The sequence below is a fragment of the Magallana gigas genome, chromosome 10, assembly GCF_963853765.1.
Source record: "Magallana gigas chromosome 10, xbMagGiga1.1, whole genome shotgun sequence".
NCBI lineage: Eukaryota > Metazoa > Mollusca > Bivalvia > Ostreida > Ostreidae > Magallana > Magallana gigas.
In genome coordinates this window covers 21,996,505-22,015,727 of record NC_088862.1, presented here as the reverse complement: position 1 = coordinate 22,015,727, position 19,223 = coordinate 21,996,505, and the positions used below count along the sequence as shown (strand labels likewise).

At 32.8% G+C, this 19,223-nt stretch overlaps 1 protein-coding gene across 1 annotated transcript; it reads left to right on the top strand.

Annotated features, from left to right (window-relative positions):
• Window positions 1–14: 14 nt before the first annotated feature.
• On the top strand, window positions 15–18,066 carry LOC105339807 (serine/threonine-protein kinase OSR1). The gene is made up of 14 exons (XM_034453612.2): window positions 15–237; window positions 1,539–1,651; window positions 4,844–4,952; window positions 6,217–6,414; window positions 7,914–8,023; window positions 8,432–8,667; window positions 8,966–9,014; window positions 10,670–10,825; window positions 11,437–11,673; window positions 13,179–13,228; window positions 13,374–13,426; window positions 14,041–14,109; window positions 14,596–14,657; window positions 15,388–18,066. The coding sequence occupies exons 1-14, from the start codon at window positions 171–173 to the stop codon at window positions 15,484–15,486; spliced, it is 1,608 nt and encodes a 535-aa protein (XP_034309503.2). The 5' UTR covers window positions 15–170; the 3' UTR covers window positions 15,487–18,066.
• Window positions 18,067–19,223: the final 1,157 nt, after the last annotated feature.

Sequence of the window (19,223 nt, the reverse complement as noted above, 5' to 3'; positions counted from 1 at the left end):
TTCAACTTGTAACGTTATAAATATTTTTTTCAGACTATTGCCAGTCTTACTTAGGCCTAGGATGATATGTATACAGATTGCCAGTCTAATTTCATATCGGGTTCGTTATTCGTGAAATTATTAACTCGGTCAAGGTCGATCGTCTGGCTGAGGCTGGTGAAGAGAGGGGGATGGCTGAACAAGAAAAGACACCGTGGCCGAACAACCGCGAAGACTATGAACTAAAAGACGTTATTGGTAAGCTATATTTCATTTTATTGTAAAGACAGCTCTAAATTATTCGTCGTTAATGTGGTTATTAATTATTGTTGACCTCAATTTGTGACACATTTTTCTATCACACACTAAATTAATTCGGATACTAGGTCATTCACTTTGCACCTATTGTTTAAAAAATATGGGGAAAAAATCACTGACAATAAAGAATAAGAATATAACAGATTCTTTCTGGATTTTTTTTATTATAACAACATATACCACGTTGCTTCTTAAAACACGTGCACAGCATTCATTTTAAATTCACTCCCATTTGGCATGTTTCGTGAAAAATTGCAAAAAGTAGTCAAATACTTCGTGAATAAGGATAAAAATGTTTAAACTAAAGGAAATCTGTTGATATTTTTTACAGTTTTTCGTCAATAATAGAAAGAAAGCAGGTATATAAACTGAGCCAATTCAGATTGTACAGGAAATGTATTGTTCTCGGCAGTATGAAGTTTGTTTTTTAGCGTTACTGGCGTGCGACCAGTTCTCGCCGAGTACCATTTCTCGCCAGTACATTGTGACGTCATTTTTCGTATATAATTTTATGTGTTGATAAAATGACGTCACAATGTACTGGCGAGAAATGGTTCTCGGCGAGAATTGGTCGCATGCCAGTAGAGTTTGGTTAAGTGGAAACAAATTTTAGATCCCATGACTTCCTTAAAAGTATGAGGTATTATGGTATTCAGATGGAAATAACCCAGGAGAAAATATTCCCTGGAGAAAATGTACCCATGACTTAGGATGCGTTTTCTCTTGCATTCCTATTTTTTAATTTATGTCTTCAACAAAACAGAAGTGCAGTATTTTGACTACTGATAAAATCCTCTTTTAAATTTACATAATTTCAAAATTTATTTACTGATTTACAAGAAAGAAACTGGTATGCAAGGACTGTATTTTTCATGATCATGCTTTATCCACATTACTATAATGTTGTCTGATTATTTGATCAAATTTGATATATTGTGCAGAAAGAAAGTGCAGTTGCAAAAATATCTTGCCTCACAAACAAGTGCAATATTAATTCTACCAGTATTTGGTTAGGATTATTAATCATTATATGGACTTGATAATACAAATATTTGTCCCTGGGAACCATTCTAGTACATTTGCTAGTCAATGAAGATAGTCGTCATGGATATAAATTTCATATACAGCATTTTTTCCTTTCACTCACGAACAGTAGAGATTGTGTGTCTGCAGGCAGCAGTCAATCTTTTATTTCAATTTACAAAATTAATCTGTAATTCTGTAATAATTATGTCTTTCAGGGGCTGGAGCAACAGCGGTGGTCCAAGCTGCCGTCTGCAAACCAAGAAATGAGAGAGTAGCCGTCAAACGAATCAACCTGGAAAAATGCAACACCACAGTCGAGGAGTTGCTGGTGAGCATGTTTTAAGATTACACAACAAACAAGATACAGTGGGTTTTTGGGTGAGGAGGGGAGGAGAATTCCATGGTCACAAATGCTTACTAATTGTTTTTATAGGGGGAAATGGAAAGGAGGGGAATATTCCATGGTCACAAATGTGTGTTATGTTGTTCTTTTAAAAAATACGGATTGTGTGCCAATTTAGATTGAGAATTTTTTTATGGATGATGTAGGATTTTTGGAGAAAAATGAGTGTAAACATGTATGTAGAAAAATGATACTTCACTCTCTAGCATTGTTATAGTTAAAAATATGAATATGTTAATTTTTGTTGCTATGAACTATAAATTCAACACATCTGCCAGCTGAAACCCTCACAAAAAATGACTGTCACAGTTTCTAGGTTTCACTGTGTTATCAATTATACCCAGTTTTTTAGACAAGGATAAGAAATTTTTTATTTCATGACTAAGGTTCAGAGGTAAATCAAACGAAATATCAAATACACGTAGGTACAAGCAGTGTCAGACTTGTATTACATGTAGTATATCACATTTCCATTATTGTTTTTCACAGTACATGTAATTTCATATATACCAAGTGCAGATGTGCAATGGCAATGTGCAATATGATATTCTAATACATCTACCACAAATGCACCGTTTCTAAATGCATGTGAATTTATCTTGTTTTTCCTATAATCTTTGTAGTTTTCTCACATACAAAGTGCAGATGTGCAATGGCAATATGCCATATGATACTTTCATCAAGTAAAACTAATACAAAGAATGTTCAGTTTCTAAATGCATGTAAATTAATCTTATATCTCCTAATCTTTAAAGAAGTTTAATGTTTCCTTCTATGATTTGACAAGTGTATGCATATATACATGTACAGGTAAAGCACTTCACAGGTTATCTACCCCAGGTTAAATACTGGTACCTTTTTGAAAGAGATAATCACTGCTTCACTGGGTACAATATGAAATATTTTTAATTCATAACTGGTACTTAAATTGTATTAATTTTGTCTTTTCATAACTACATGTACAAGAATTTGTACTGGTATATTGTAATTTGTGACTTTGAAAATTGATTATTTTTTTCCAGAACATTTTAGTTCGTTTAATATTTATGAAATATCTCAGTTTAGTGTAGCAGGAAACCAGATGACATAAACTGAAATCAATTTGCATTTAGTTCAAAAGATTTGATGCGTGAACATAATGCATTACTCTAATTAATTCAAGAACCTTGTTGTGCAGTTTAACCTGGTGTGTACTATATAAATGAATCTAAACCTAGCTCGTTAATTTTCTTATTAACATAGAGAGCTTGCAAAATTTACATATAAAAGTAAATTTTCTGGCATTCCCTTTCTAAAATTTTGACACCCTAGCCCATTTGTTGTGAGAATAATTCATGATGAACGAAGAGCCCACTTAAGTATGTTAAGTATCACATAATTCTTGACCCAGGTATTTTAATTATAATGTGATAAATGCAGTTGTAGTAATGATGAACTGATTGCTACCTTCATACATCCAGATGTTTATTACATTTCCTTGAAGTATTTGTCCCTGTGTGTGATGATCCTGCAGTGCATTTTGCTGTCTCCCAAAACATTTCCTTTTGTCTGTGTTGTTTTTGTGGACTACTGTACCTCATAGGACATCTGATGCTATTTTGATATACATGTATTTGTCACACACAGGATGTTTTCATTAGTGATATATAATGAAGATCGTGAGTGTTTAACATAGCCAATATTAGCATTAATTATAGCCCCCGGCCATTTGGCGTATGCAATGCTGACCCCCTGGCTGTCATTGTTGATGATATTATCATATTGACAATGGTAGATTTAATAAATACATATATAGATGTTACATACCTAACCCTCTGACGACCCCCCCCTTTCCCCCTTACAGGTTCAATTTCAAAAGATTTTTTATACCCCCCTGCTCCTTAGTAGAGGGGGATATATATTATTAATAACTTTTCAATGCAGATGCTTGAAATTTTACCACACTGTTTCCTTAGGCATGACATATGTTGGGATCCATTTTTGTTACAGTCAGATGTCAACTTCCTGTTTAATGTTGATCTTATTTTTAGCCTAAATTTTCAAACAAAGAACTATATATGATATTAGTCAAATTCAGCCCCCATAATTCGTTATTTTTAAAATGATTCAGGTACATTAATTTGTTGTGTTAATTTATAAAAGAGTGGATATAAAATATGTTTTTTACCTATTTATTTGATTTATATGCACTCACTGGCAGTATATGATGTCAGAAGTGACGCTATTTTTATAATTCAATCAAAATCAGTCAAAAATTGACATTTTTCTTATCTTTTTTTCGAATGGGAAATATAGAGCGACTCTTTGAACAAGAACGAACTTTTTGTCACTTATAAGTATTGGAAAGATACATCTTTGGTGAAAATATTTTGTTTGTTCAAGCAGTCGTTCAATGTTTCCTTAAAGAAAAACTGCTTCAAAACAAGTCGTTTTATGCTAGAAATGAGAAAATGACGGGAAAAGGTAAACTTTATGATGTCATATTTTTAAATTGTGGGCACTAAAATCAAAATGAAAATTATGAAAAAACTTCAAATGTATATTTGTACAAATAAAACAAAGAATTACAGTAAAATGACAATGTTCATTTAAGGGGTTCGTTTTAGGCTCAAACCATATATAGTCCTTTTCATCAAAGATTTCTTAACAACCATTAATTGCAGATGCTTGAAATCATTTTTGAACAAATTTGATGTCAACTTCCTGTTAAAAGTTGACTTTGCTTATTTTGTATATTATTCATATCAGACATGTTAGAGTGGGGGTATTACTAGTGAGCATTGGCTTACAGATATCTTGTTATTTATTTTCTTAATGAAAAGAAACATGTACTACATATCCTTCAAAGTTTGCACAAGTTTTTGACGTGCATGATAAATCTGCCACAAATTTCAACTTTTTAACGCATACAAATCTGAAGCACCCAAGTTGTCCATCCATATTTTTTCAGACCAAGAGCTTCAGACCTTCAACTATATAATAACATAGTTTATGATAAATAAAAGGAATTTTTGCAGTGATGGTAGTCCAGACCATATTTTGTATTTCATAATGATTATACTCTTTGCTGAGGTTGAGATGAAGATTTTTAATTGTAAATTTTTTTTATAATTTCAGAAAGAGATTCAGGCTATGAGCCAGTGTAAGCATGAGAATGTGGTGGGGTACTACACATCGTTTGTCGTCAAAGAAGAACTCTGGGTCATCATGAAGCTTTGTAGCGGAGGTAAGTGTCTTACCCTGCATGGGGTCGTAAAAATTAGACAAGCTCACCTTTGATCTCATCTTCACTTTCATAAATTGAATGTAGTGAGGAAAATTGAGACTTGTATCAAAAGTGAGCTCGTCAAAGTTTATGAGGCTGTTCATTGCACATGTAAATGTAGCTGTGCGTGTAAGGATATTTTTAGATGTCCTTTTCATCGCATATGTTAATTCATAAGTTGTTTAACTGATTCACACAGCGGTTTTTTTTAAACAATGACAAACAATTTAAAGTCTATCCATGAAGAAGAATATTAAGCTAATCAAAGGCAAGAGCAATGTTCCTCTCAGTTGTGAAAAACAGAGATCTGCAATAATTTTCCTTCAAATTGCCAAGCCACAGTGTAAAATGTTAAGCATCATTAACTGTTACTTTGAACAGAAACTAATATTTAAAGATATTTAAGTATATAAATTTGCTCAATTAATTTGTACAGGGTCAATACCATATTCTATCTGCATTAGTTTTGTACCATCAATTTATCAATGCATCCATGTGGTACTGCTAGAACAGGGTCTTTATGTCCATTGATAGTATATCTGGTAAATGGATCTGTCCCAATGAATTATTCACTGTTTTTTTCCCCAACCAACATCTACTCACAGGTAATATAAAAATTCTCTGATTCTGGCATCAGGTCATGTGAGACAAGGAAGAAATATCTTGAGAATAGATTAATGAGGTCAAAATCACCGGATGGTAATAAAAAAACGTCACTATATATGGACACTGTATTTTCTTCTACTGTAATAATTTTCCAACAGACCAAGTTTTTGAAGAAAAATTAAAAAAAAGTCACCCCCTCAAAAAAAAAAATTAGAAGTATCTTTATTTGCTCCCATTAGACTTCAACAGACATTTTTACTGCAAGATTTGAAAGGGGAATAACTCGCTTAGATTTAGTGAAAATTTGAGCCATTTCCTCTTCAGACTAGAAATGAAATTGATCAGTGCTGCATCATTTGACACATTGCAGTGGTGCCTGATAATTTTATCATTAATATGTTTGGCCTTAGAAGGAAACAGTATCCAAAGGTCAATGAAGCCATGCAGGTTAAATATATATACACACTAAAAGAATATTGTGATTTTTCCCCAATTCAGGCCGAACGATTCCCATCATATAATTCCATAATTTATCATTATCCGGTTAAATTTTCCAACTCATTTTGATATTTTCAGCATTACTGTATATCTTTTATTATTTTAATATGTTTTATTCCAGGCTCCATGTTGGATATTATAAAGAGCCGGATGAAATCCGGACCATGTAAGAATGGAGTGATGGATGAGGCATCCATTGCTACGGTTTTGAAAGAAGTGTTGAAGGGTTTGGACTATTTCCACAACAATGGACAGATACACAGAGACATCAAAGCCGGAAATATTTTGTTGGGAGACGATGGGGCTGTCTATATTGCAGGTGTGTGAACCATTTGATTCAGTGTATGCGTAAAGGATCAGTATGTGTGAACTTTATATTTAGGTGGATGTGAAGTATCAGGGTATGAGTTAACTGTCTGATAAAGTGAATGTTTTAAGCATCTGTGTATGTTATATAGCAGCGCTTGCCGTTTTATTGTTGAGGTGGATCTAGTAGGTAATTTAAGTTTTCCAGGGATGGGGTTAGGTTCCATAATACAAAGAGCAATTTATTTGAAATCAAAGGCACATTATAAAAGTAAAGTTGCTGGAGGGGTTGGGGGGAGGGAATTAATTGCCCTGATTCTGCTGCTATATCTACTACTGTTCTTTTTTGTAAAAACATAAACATATGAAACATGAGTGATTACTCAAGCATCATCTTTATAAACATATAATGTTATCATTGAACAAACTTTAATCTACACTACATAAGGATGCCTCCACACAAGTTTCAGCTTTTCCAGCCATATAGTTATTGTAATCAAACAGTGAGTTGAGAGAAAGAAAAAGCTCAAAGCCAAAGGAGTATACCAGCTAGTAGTAGGAATATCGAGTGAAAAATTGTTAAACCACAGTGACTGTAATTGCCTTTCACAAAGTTGTTTTTGTGGAAGAAACAATAATTTAAACTTGCTGTTGCCTACAAAGTTACCAACCATGAAGGGAACAGAAAGTTTAATCCTCAACAATTATTTATTACTTTAAAGGGCAAATCCAAAGTTCAATGTCTGACCAAAAATTAAATTCACAAAGATTTTATCAAGACCACTGTCCTCCCTTTAAATGTATATGTTTTGAATGTTGATCAATTAAAACTTATTCGTCAAGTACTTATAATTAGTACTTCCTTTCAATCAGAATTCTTTGTATTTCTTTTGTTTATCAATATAGAAAAGCATTTTGATCACAAATACCGGTATAGTGATGCAAAATCCTAGGTAAATATGCACTTTTTGTAATCATCTATGTCAAATGACAAACTTACAGGACTCTTAACACCCTTCCCCCCCCCCCCCCCAAACTAAAGGAATTAATTTTTATTAACCAGGTTTTCCAACGGAAACATTCTGTTATTGAAATGGTGAAAATTGCGGTGGGTGGGTAGGCTGGTGGCGCCAAAAGGGTACCCTCATTGTACAGATAACTCCTCCTACAGTTTTCAAGATAGGAAGTTGTATAACTCCTCCTACAGTTTTCAAGATATGAAGTTGTTCTTTTGCAGATCAATTGTACATATATCAGAGGTGTGCATATTGCTAGGATTTTGATTTCTTATAATTTTTGAAAAAATACCTGCTTTTGAATTTAGTCATTTTTTGACAAAATATTGCATATAGAGTACTCGATTTCACTGGATACTGTAGGTAGTGTTTATCAATTCAGGGTTGATATGGATTATGGATACACTTCACATAAAAGAAAACCCGGTTTGCTGTAACATTGACAGCTTTTCACTTGTTTTAATTTTGAAATGACAATTTTTGCCTCTGTCTGTAGATTTCGGGGTGAGTGCTTGGTTAGCGACCGGCAAGGACATCACCAGGGACACCGTGAGGCACACCTTTGTTGGGACACCCTGTTGGATGGCCCCAGAGGTCATGGAGCAGGTCAGGCTGAATACAAAATGACAATCATTTTTATGTATCATTTACTTAATTATAAAGCATAAAAAATATAAAAAAATAAAAAGAAGTCATACCCATTTTGGAATGTTACATATTCAACTTATTAGAGAAGAATGTAAAGAAGTATATTGATATTAAACAGTTCTTGTTTATGGTTTTGAAATATATGATATTAAATTGATTTCTTATAAGATTTTGTTGTTCAGGTGATCCATGAAATTGTAACTGTTTGTCAAGTAAAATATGAAACAACAGATTTTATAAAAATGCATGGTTATTGTCCACAACGTTCATTTTTGCAAAATCCATGAAAATTGATGCATGAGAATATTGCAGGACACACAGGATAAACTGGGTTTTTTTAATATGATATTTTTCCTTCCATATTAGGTGACAGGCTACGACTTTAAGGCAGACATCTGGAGTTTCGGAATAACGGCGATTGAGCTGGCGACTGGTACTGCCCCTTATCATAAATATCCTCCAATGAAAGTCTTGATGTTGACACTGCAGAACGAACCACCAAATCTGGACACCAATGCGGAGGATAAGGAACAGTACAAGGGTTACTCCAAAATATTCCGAAAGATGATCAACGAGTGTCTGCGAAAGGAACCAGACAAGAGGTGAGTACCAGTCAGCAGATTGAAGAAATCTGAGTACAGGGCTGTTCATACATCTTCTTGATTAACGTCCAGTAAAGGGACCCTAAAAATTCCCTCCTGAAGAATCAGCAAAGTTTTTTTTTTCATGCTGATGTATTAGTCAAGTAATGCCCAGTTATGAGACTGTATGTTATATACCTTAACATTTTTGATCTGGATTTTAGTTTCGTTCTTGCTAATGCACCGGGATTTTAAGGAAAAGAATATTTGTATACATGTTGTTCTAAATAATGTTTTTCTTCTTTTCTTTTCTTTTCAGACCAACTGCAAAACAACTTTTAAAACATGAGTTCTTCAAGAAAGCAAAGGTAAAAAAATTTGATATGTAGGAACATATTTTAGAAAAAAGAACAGATTGAAAGAAAATTAAAGCTACAATTTTCATAGGAATGGCATTTGTCAAGTAGATATACCTATATACCTATATACCATATACTGTACACAGTTCTGCTGTTTTAGAATGTATTCCATTCCTCATTACAATCAAACTCAGTAAATTGTTAATTACCGGTTTTATTCCACTTATTTGAAATAATTCACAGTGCATTGAGTACAAGTAATTGCTTTAAATTTGTTGTGTTATATATGTATGACCATAATTTAAATCGAAGTTTCCATTTATGGTACATGTATTTGAATGAAATAGATAACTCAAAATTAATGAACAGATATAATTATGGAATAAAAAGGCTATTATGCATTTTGGGAAATATTCCTTTTCATGATATTTGCATGAATGCAGACCTGTCAATCTTTGTCAGCTTAATGTTACAAACTAGGATCTTTTTAGCAAGCATGTTCGGCAAATATTCAGTCTTTAGGCCAAAAAAAAAAATATGTGTGTTTCCGGTTTCCCGACCGACCCTATTTTTTGTGCGCCGACCCTAACACTTTTTATTCCAAATCCAGATTACCAACCGTAATTGGTTTAAACAATAGAGTCTTTACAAATCAGAGTTCAAAAAATGCTTGTAACAATTCAATAGAAAACACCATTTATCAAAGCGTTTTAAAGATTTCTAAGTGCAGATTGACAGCATGCATGAAAGTTATCCTTGGTTATTTTAGCTAAATTATCAATGCAATAAATAGTTTCTTAGGGCAGTGATATGTTATGAATTGATATAAAGATGTACATGAAAAAAGCAGAGGCAAAGCTTTTTTTTTTATTTCTGGGTGTGGAGACTGCATACATCGTAAGTCTTTGAATAGGCCCAACAATCATTCACATTATAAATATGATTTTAAAATGTTGCAGTTCAATTGCAAATGAAATTTAAACCATTAATTATGTAATCATTTTTTTTAAAGATTGTTGAAAAGATTTAATTCTAAGGCTCTCGTCTGATCAACCAGAATTTCCTCTGTTTCTGAATTCAACACCTACAGTTACGATATTAATGTCTACTGTTATGTCAGTTGACCAGGAAAATAGAACTAATAACTAATATATAATATATTTGTGGTAATGAGTATTATACTTTGTTAATTTATAGTGACTGTCATATTTATATTTTCTATTTACAGGAAAATAAAGTATTCGTATACATTCCAAATTAACCTTAGATTTAAGAAAGCAGTTGTCACTATCCACGATTGCTCCACCTGTAAAATACATTTTCTTATTGTATAGAAAAATCATATGCTAGGAAAGGGGAAAAATTAAAAGCTCATTAAAAAAAAAAAAAAGGCGACCTACCTACCCTATTTTAAAATCTGATGAAATAGGAAACACACATATTTTTTTTTTTGGCCTTAAAGCTTTCTCAGGAAATCGAATAAGGAAGGCAATTTTCACCATTTCTTTATCAGCTGCATCAAATTTCATGATTAGTGAAAAAATTAACTATTGGAACCTGAAAAAAGCCTCGTGGAATGAGTTATACACATGCAATCTCTTCATTTCATTATTAATTAACAAGCCTGTGAGTCATCTAAATTTCCTCCTTGGATTTTTTCATAGGACAAGCAATACCTGGTGAAGTCCTTAATATCAGAGGGCGTGTCTGTGAAACCCCAGAAAGTGAAGAGGGTCCCGGGCTCTAGTGGAAAACTCCATAAGAATGAGGAAGGAGAATGGGAGTGGTCAGATGATGAAATGGATCCTGATGAACATGGGGTAAGTGGTCTGATGATGAATGATGAAATGGATCCGGATGAACATGGGGTAAGTGATCAGATGATGAATGATGAAATGGATCCGGATGAACATGGGGTAAGTGGTCAGATGATGAATGATGAAATGGATCCTGATGAACATAGGGTAAGTGGTCTGATGCATACATGTTAACCTACAGTAATGAAAAATAGCGCTAATTTCAAACCCGACAAGAATTTTTGACCACAATGGCTTCCAAAATGGCTATCTATCAAAACAACGTATTTTGAAGAAAAGCAGTAGATTTTAAAATAAAAGCGGTAGGCGGGAGACTGAGCTAAAAAGCGGTAGACTTCCGCGTAAATCAGTAGAGTTAACATGTATGTCAGTCTGATGATGAATGATGAAATGGATCCTGATGAACATTGGGTAAGTGATCAGATGATGAATGATGAAATGGATGAACATAGGGGAACTGGTTATACAATGAAATTGATATTGGTGAATAGTAGTAAGTGACCAGATGATTAATGGATCCCGATAAATGTTCTGTTAGTGGTCAGATGATGAAATTTATTTTTATTTTGAGTATGCTGAATTTCCTTTTATGAATTAATCATGTTTTCTGACAGAATGAGGACACGGTTACTTCATCATCATCGGTTACTGGCAACAACGCGACAGTGAAAGAGAAACCGGACGCCACTCCGACGCCGTCCGTGGAGTCGGTGGCATCTGAGGCTTCCTCTGCTGCATCCACTGCAACACTGGTCAATGAAACCACTGTAACAGAACCCAGCCCGGCAAAAGAAACTGCTCCTGCTGCTCCTGAACAGGCCCCATCTCCAGCCCCGGCCCCAGCCCCACAGGTAAGCTTGGTCAATTTGTGTTTGTCTGCTTGCTGTGGAATGATACTGTGTATATATATTTAAAATACATGGTTGCTGTATTGAAATATAAGCTATATTTGGGCAAGGGTAAGAAAATGTGACAGAGGGCAAGGCTTGCCGAGCCCTTTTCATGTTTTCGTCCTGATCCCAAATATTGCTTATATTTTAAGACAGTAACCTTGTATTTTGTTTATCCTGGAATGTAATATCAAGCATATCACAATATATTTTGCGCCTCATACAAGGTTTTTTCGAAAAAATTTGCTCCATATTTGCTATTGAAATCATGAAGCCATTGCCTAAACGAAGCAAAAATGATGATGTCACAATGCATTTGAGCTTCAGAAAAATGCATGTGGTTAAATTTGGGCATTGACCGAATATAGCTTTGGTTTATTGGGTTACTTTTATTTGGTCAATGCAAGGAGTAGATGCAGGATAAATTTGGCTATTTTCGCAATCATCTACCGGGTAATTTTTTTGTTTTTTTTCCATGATCAATTTTTCTTTGCAGAAATTACAATACGCAGAAATTATTTAGGATTTTCATGTCATCAGAAATTTTTTAAAATGCAAAAAAATGACATGCATTTAAAAATGGTCACATATCTACCCCATTTTAACAAATTTTGTGGTATGTGAAAAAAAACCCCTGATGTATGGTTAGTTAGTTGGTCATATTCTCATGCATTGACAGTATTTTACAGGTTTGTGTTGACATAATTTTCAGTAACTATAAGTAATGAATTAGATCAAAGTTTAGATTTACATTAAAGATTTAAATTTGGGAATGATGGGTACCTGCAAAATCCATTGAAATTGAGCAACCACTTAGAACCATTTTAACAAGAGCTTGGACTTTGGGTAGTTGTGTCAAACAGTATTGTGATGTAGGCCTGTCTAGATCATTGCTGGCCACTCAGCCATGGATCAATATACCCAAAGTCCAAGCTCTTGTTAAATTTACCGTATGTTTTCGTTTGTAGCCAATGATAGAACCATTTTAACAAGAGCTTGGACTTTGGGTAGTTGTGTCAAACAGCAATGTGATGTAGGCCTGTCTAGTTCATTGTTGGCCCCTCAATCACGGCTCTTCGAAATCAACAGTATTTGTCTGGCTTTTGAGCAAAGTCTACGCAATCTATGCATATTTCTTTGAAACCAGCGTCTTTAAAAGTTTTTTGATTGTTTTGATGCAAGAAATAAGTTCTGTACTTACATCCTACCAAAATACATGTACAAAGTCTTGTTAAAGTGGCTCTTTTCAAATAATTCACAGAATCTTGCACAGTCTTGTATATTGAGTCCTTTAATTTTGGGCCCTTTTAGCATTTGGTAAATGCTACTTTTGAAAATAGTCAATTTACTGGTAATATGATAAATTTTAAGCATAAATTTGATTCGGGAAAAGATAAGCAGTAGGCCCATTGATTTATTTAGGATTTACCTGTACATTATCTTCTGAATTTCTGTTTCTTTTTAAGGTTGAGGCCCCACAAGGTGCAGTGCCACTGAATTTAGTGCTGAGACTCAGGTGATTTATATCTCTTCTGACACAAATAATTATAAAATCTTCTATATCTATATTGGTTGTAGTTGGTGGAAGGGAAGTGACATTTTTGTAATTTTTTGCATTTTTGAAAACAAGCAATTTGATTTAGCCTTAAATTTCATTTCAGGAATGAAAAGAGAGAACTTAATGATATAAAATTTGAATTTACAATTGGACAAGGTAAGAACATGAATACTGACAGAATTGTGTTTACTGTACTTTACAGGACTGAATGGGCATGGCCATTTTTAGACTACGGGTATACTGTATACAGGGAAATATTTGTGCCCCGTTTTGTTTTTGCCCCTTTTGCTCTCATTGTCAGCGGGCGAATTTAAGACTTGACAAATTCCAATGTCCCAAATTCTCTCTGTTTAAACACAACTGTGTCTGGGCGAATTTAAAACAGAGGAAAACTTATTGCAAGTGTATCAAGGCGAAAAAATTACACAGGGCGAAAATATCCCTGTATAGTGTTAATCAGAGATATAAAAAAATATCAAAATTTCAAAGCTTAAATATATATATATATAGATTATTTCTTCCTAAATGATAGTTTAAAGCTTAACAATTATGTCTAAAAATTAGAGCAATGTAAGATCTGATGGTTAATATGTTAACCACCCAGCTCTATTTGAAAGTATAAAAAATTGTATAATTATTATAAATTATTCTATGGTTTATTATCAGCTATTGAGCCTCATATAAGTTCAAGTACATTTAATTCATATAATTTTGTCCTGGGGCATTATTACATATGTACGATGACATGGGTTTGACTATCTTTTGTGTAGATACAGCTGATAGTGTGTCCAGAGAAATGGTGGAAGCTGGTCTCGTGAATGGAAAGGACATGATTGTCGGTAAGAAGGTCACACGCAGAAATCTTCTGCCAAAAAAATAAGATTTTTAAGAGTGGCCTTGAATCAAAAGTGAAGGTCTTAATATTCATTTTTTTTAACCAAAAATTCTCTCTCCTTGGTCCAATCTTTCTTGGACTCACAAAAGACTGCCTTTAATAGGGTTGTGCAGTGACCTTGAACAAAGTTTCTTGGTTAAAAGTTAAAAGTTTAGCAGTTGTCTGATAACTCCTAGTAAGAGTATTGTGTATTGATGTAAATCAATTGTCTATTGATGGCTTACTTTCAGTGGCCATGTATATTCAGATAAATCATTTTGTTTTTACATCCTGCATGCAGGAAGGATATTATTGTGTGTACATTGTGTAGAAACAATTTATAACTTCATATTCTATTTTCTTATAATTTCAGTTGTTACTTAGTGTGTGCATTATGTAGAATCAGTTTGTGACTTGATGACTATAATATACTATTTTCTTATAATTTCAGTTGCTGCCAATTTACAGAAAATTCAGGACAACCCTGACCTGAAGAATGTAACCTTTGCTTTAGTAAGTCGGGGGGATGTGTAATCATTGAGTTAAAAATGAATACACTACATTGACCTACTATATCAGGGAATGTGTTATCTGAGTACTGTAGATTCCTAATTGAATGCCAGGAATAAATATATTTGCATAAAATCGAAGAACCAACTTTCGCAGAGTTTTAAATCTGGCTTTTTTGCGACAGTTGTGATGTACATGAATTTAATATGGTAGTAACTAAAATTTATACAAATCGTGGCAGACTCTTATTTGAGATCAGTCAGTGAATCATGGATTTTAACTTTTTACCAACTTACTTTCCAATTAAGCCTCGTTTTATAATACATGTTCGAGAAACATTATTAGTCAGGTTGTGATGAGAAGTCTGTAAGTTAAGATCTTTTGAACCTTGCAAAGTTTTCTAGCTCAAGTACAGGAATAAAAGTTGGTTTTAATACAGTATTTATGGGATATTTTTATAGGATTATATGACATATTTGAAAATAATCAAAATCACAGTGAAATTGATAATACAGTAAAACATGCTTATATATAGTGTACACACTTATAATGAATTGATGCTTACAGTGAAGTTATTTTCATTCCCTGTGAGTTTTATACATATTGTCAAGCTAACGGATATATCAAATTACGTTTCTAACAAAGCAAAATTCCCTGTCCCTGGCAATTCGTTAAAAAAATAGGCTGCTGGAAGTAGTTATGGAATATCATTGTTTCCCTTTTCTGTTGGTAGAACTCTGGCTGTGGATCAAATGAGGCACCCTGTGACAAGACATTGATTGGCTTCGCACAATTATCAATAAACGACGGATCTGTGGCACCACTACTGTAGTCCGGGTTACCCAGAAGCTTCTGTGATACTCTATTATCAAGTGCTGTGCCAAGCAGTGACAAGACTAGGATTGATCAATTCTCAATACATATAACGACTTCTAATTAACACATATTGTGTTTGTAATTATATGCAGTGTTTCTTTTTTTGTCGTTACTGTCATCTATGAGTGGTTAAGCAAAAGTACAATCTGTTAGTGATGAGATAGTATTGCTGCATTTACTACAGTCATTGTACTAGTAATTGACTCTACGTTAACCAAAGTGAATGAAATAGGGCATGATTTTTTTTAATCCATGCATGCAATTGAAATTAGATATTTTTCTTTTTTTACACTTGTAAAAGAATTCTTTAAGTGCTCTGAAATTATAATGCACAAACCTCTTTTCTTGTAAAAAAAAAAAAAAAAAAATATGAAATTCACATTTTAACCATATGCTTCAAGGTCCTGTTTTAAAAAGATTGGCAATGATGATAATTGTGGAATTCAATGATGACAGAAATTTTATATTTTTTTCATAATAGTTGTGTGAATAAACACTATGCCTCTTTCTATTTAAAAAAAAATAATGCATTAATTTTACCACCTGGTAGTGCATTTGAGAAAAGTTTTAAAAGTTTTACGATTGCAAATATAACATTTTTTTCTCTTAAACAAAGAATAAACTAGGGGAAAATTAGGATTTTTTATCACAAACTTATTGTTTATTTGAGGGGGCTGGATGTTTATGACCATTTTTTAGACTTGAATAATCTCCTGGAGATGAAGAACTTTATATAAAGATACAGGAAAGTATTCAAATTTTATACCTCAAACATTTTGAGTGTTTTTCTTGACAGAATAATATAGTTTGTAGTTAAATATTTTGTTTAAAATTTTAAAGGTAGATCAATTGGGTAATTTGATGAGAATTCAGCCTTTTTAAAGCTAATTTTTATTTTCTTGAAAAAATGAACAATTATTTTGGATAATCATTTTAAATATTTATCAAAATTTAAAAACTTACTCACTACGCTTACTCTGTCTAAATATAAGTATTAAAACTAGAAGTCTTCCTCTTCGGTACATGTACATTTTGCAATTTTTTTGTAGACATACTGTAATATGAAGTTTTTATATTCAGTTATTGGTCCATGCATGCAATCTTCTGGAAATTAGATAAATTTATTGTCTTCACAACTGACCTTTTTGCATTTAGCGAAACAAGAATCACCTGAATTTGTTTGTATATTGATTAAAGCCCTCCTATATGCACAATTGAATTCCACTTACATTTAATTATATCTCAAGAAACTCTTCACTGTTTGGAGATAGGAAACTAACAAAAAATAGCCACCAAATTAAAATATGAATGATGGAACAACTATTTTTTGTTTTGAAGTGGAAAATTTTTATTTTAATGTATCTGGCCTCCTAACATAATCTAAGATAATTTTAAGACAAGATAAAACTAGACATTATCTTAATCTTACATGAGGAATTATGTAGGATGTGAAATAGGCATGTGTAATTTTAGAGAAAACTTACAGTATAAAGTGCTTTGCTAGAATCTACATCTAGGTGTCAATATGATTTTCCTTTAAAGGAAAGATTGGTCAATGTTATGTCTTGTATTTTTACATGTGAGAAGCTATAATTGTTTATTTGAATACAAACAGCTACTGTGTTCATTACCTCTGAGTATATATATACATGTATATATATATATAAAGCCCCTGTTGACTGTTGTTTTTGTGACTGGGTGGTCAGTTTAGTGTAAGTGTCTGTCTATAAATTGCATTTGTTCAACATGTAACAACTCTGTGACGGTGTGTATTAGATATATTTTGTTTTTGTCATGATTATTGGTGCAGTTTTAGTCAGAGCTAAGGTGAAAGCATTATTTAGCTAAGGGGAAAATGTGTGAATACCTGCTCAATTATAAACTTAATATTTAATGTATAACCATCGTATTTCTTTTTTATATAAGAAAAACAATTTGTAGGCGTATGAAAACCGGTTAATTAATCTCTTGCCACATGATGAAAAAAACGTCACATGGACTCTCATGCAAGAAAGATAACTCTTATCTCTAGCTGTGATTAATGATTATTATAATTTAATTTAATAAATATAGATCTGTAAAATATGCTTTCTGCATTTCAGATGTTAGATTAAATTTCTTTAAGAAAATGATTAAAGTTTAACATAGTCACTTTAGCAGATTTATTCCAGATGGGTGGTGAACTTGTATATTTTTTAAATCCATCGAGGGCTAATGAAGGTTAATAAATAAACATCTGTCTCAAATTTAACAGAGTTCCTTAAGGTCCTTAAAATTTGTTGAAACCTGATCATACAATTGAAATCCCTGGACAACCATTTATTGACTAATCTATTGGAAAATCCATAGTTATAAAATTGATATTTAATCCATTTGACCGGTAGTTTACACATATTTTTTTCTTTAACCAAAGTCAAGGTATATACACAATGTGAAACTTTACAGGCAATGAGTGAATTTGTTGCTTTGTATTAGAATATTTTTTCCATGTGAAAATAAAGAGTTCTCGGTTCAAAAATAAATTTTTCAAAAAGTTTTTCTTTGTGCTATTTTTGATGTCATCTTTAGATTTCCTATTAAAACATTGAAGTGTAAAGCTGAAAAGTCTGCATTTTGGAAGAAAAAAGAACTTGACTGAAATTACTCTTCTAATTACTTCAGTAGCACAGGTACGCCGTTCATACTTTGATGTTGTCTGAGTTACTTGCCATTTTAAGAATGAAAAATATTTATTGTGCCACGGTTAAGTAAACTATTTGAATGAAAAATATTTATTGTGCCACGGTTAAGTAAACTATTTGCAAGACAGTTTCCCATTTGTGATTTAGCGAAAGAGATTTTTGTTTATATCACTTTTCCGTTGTCTTGCTCTCTCTTTGCAGTAGTAGATAACATCTATTTTTCTGTTTACTTCTTTTGCTTTGAATTCACGGTAAACCTCGGGGGAAAAAAACCGGCACTTGAAAGTTTTTCCTAAATAGACTTTCTTCCCAACTATAGACTAATTAGCATTAGCAAATTAAAAGTATCTTTTGTACTTTATTTTAGGACACGTTTAAATAAAGTTAAGCTTTAATTTTTATAAAAAAAGAGGCCATTGTAGCCTAAATGCATTTTGATGTTTCTAATCAGATGAGTTGTCATTGAAGCCTACGACATTCAAGTCTTTTTCCCTCGATTTTCGGACAAGTGAAGTAACAGATTATGCATGAACAAGGTTGTGTAGTAATTAATTCTTATTATAGATTTTTCTTTTCTTCAAAGAATAAGTTCAGCAACGAATATATGAATATTAACTCCTTGGTTGCAAATAGTCCACTAGTTGCAAGTTTCTTTTCTTTTTTTCATTGCACACTCAAGCAGCACTTGCGCATTCATTAAACGCCAGGTACACTTCCGCTTCCTCTTGATCTGCCTGCAATCTACGAGTGCTCGATTTCAGGGAAATTTTCTCTGTCTCCTTATGCGAATTAGAACAGCAATGACAAAGCTTTCTCTTGATAATCGTTAAAACCTGTAAAATCAATTTTTGATTACAAAGCGATTAAACGGATTAAAATGATCATGTTTTTTTTTAAAAAAGGGACAAAATAATTTTGGTAAATTTTTAATGTATTACCTCGCCATTGAGGAAGCAAAACAAAACAGCAACAAGGGCTCCCTGTAACAAAGAATATAGATTAAATTTATATT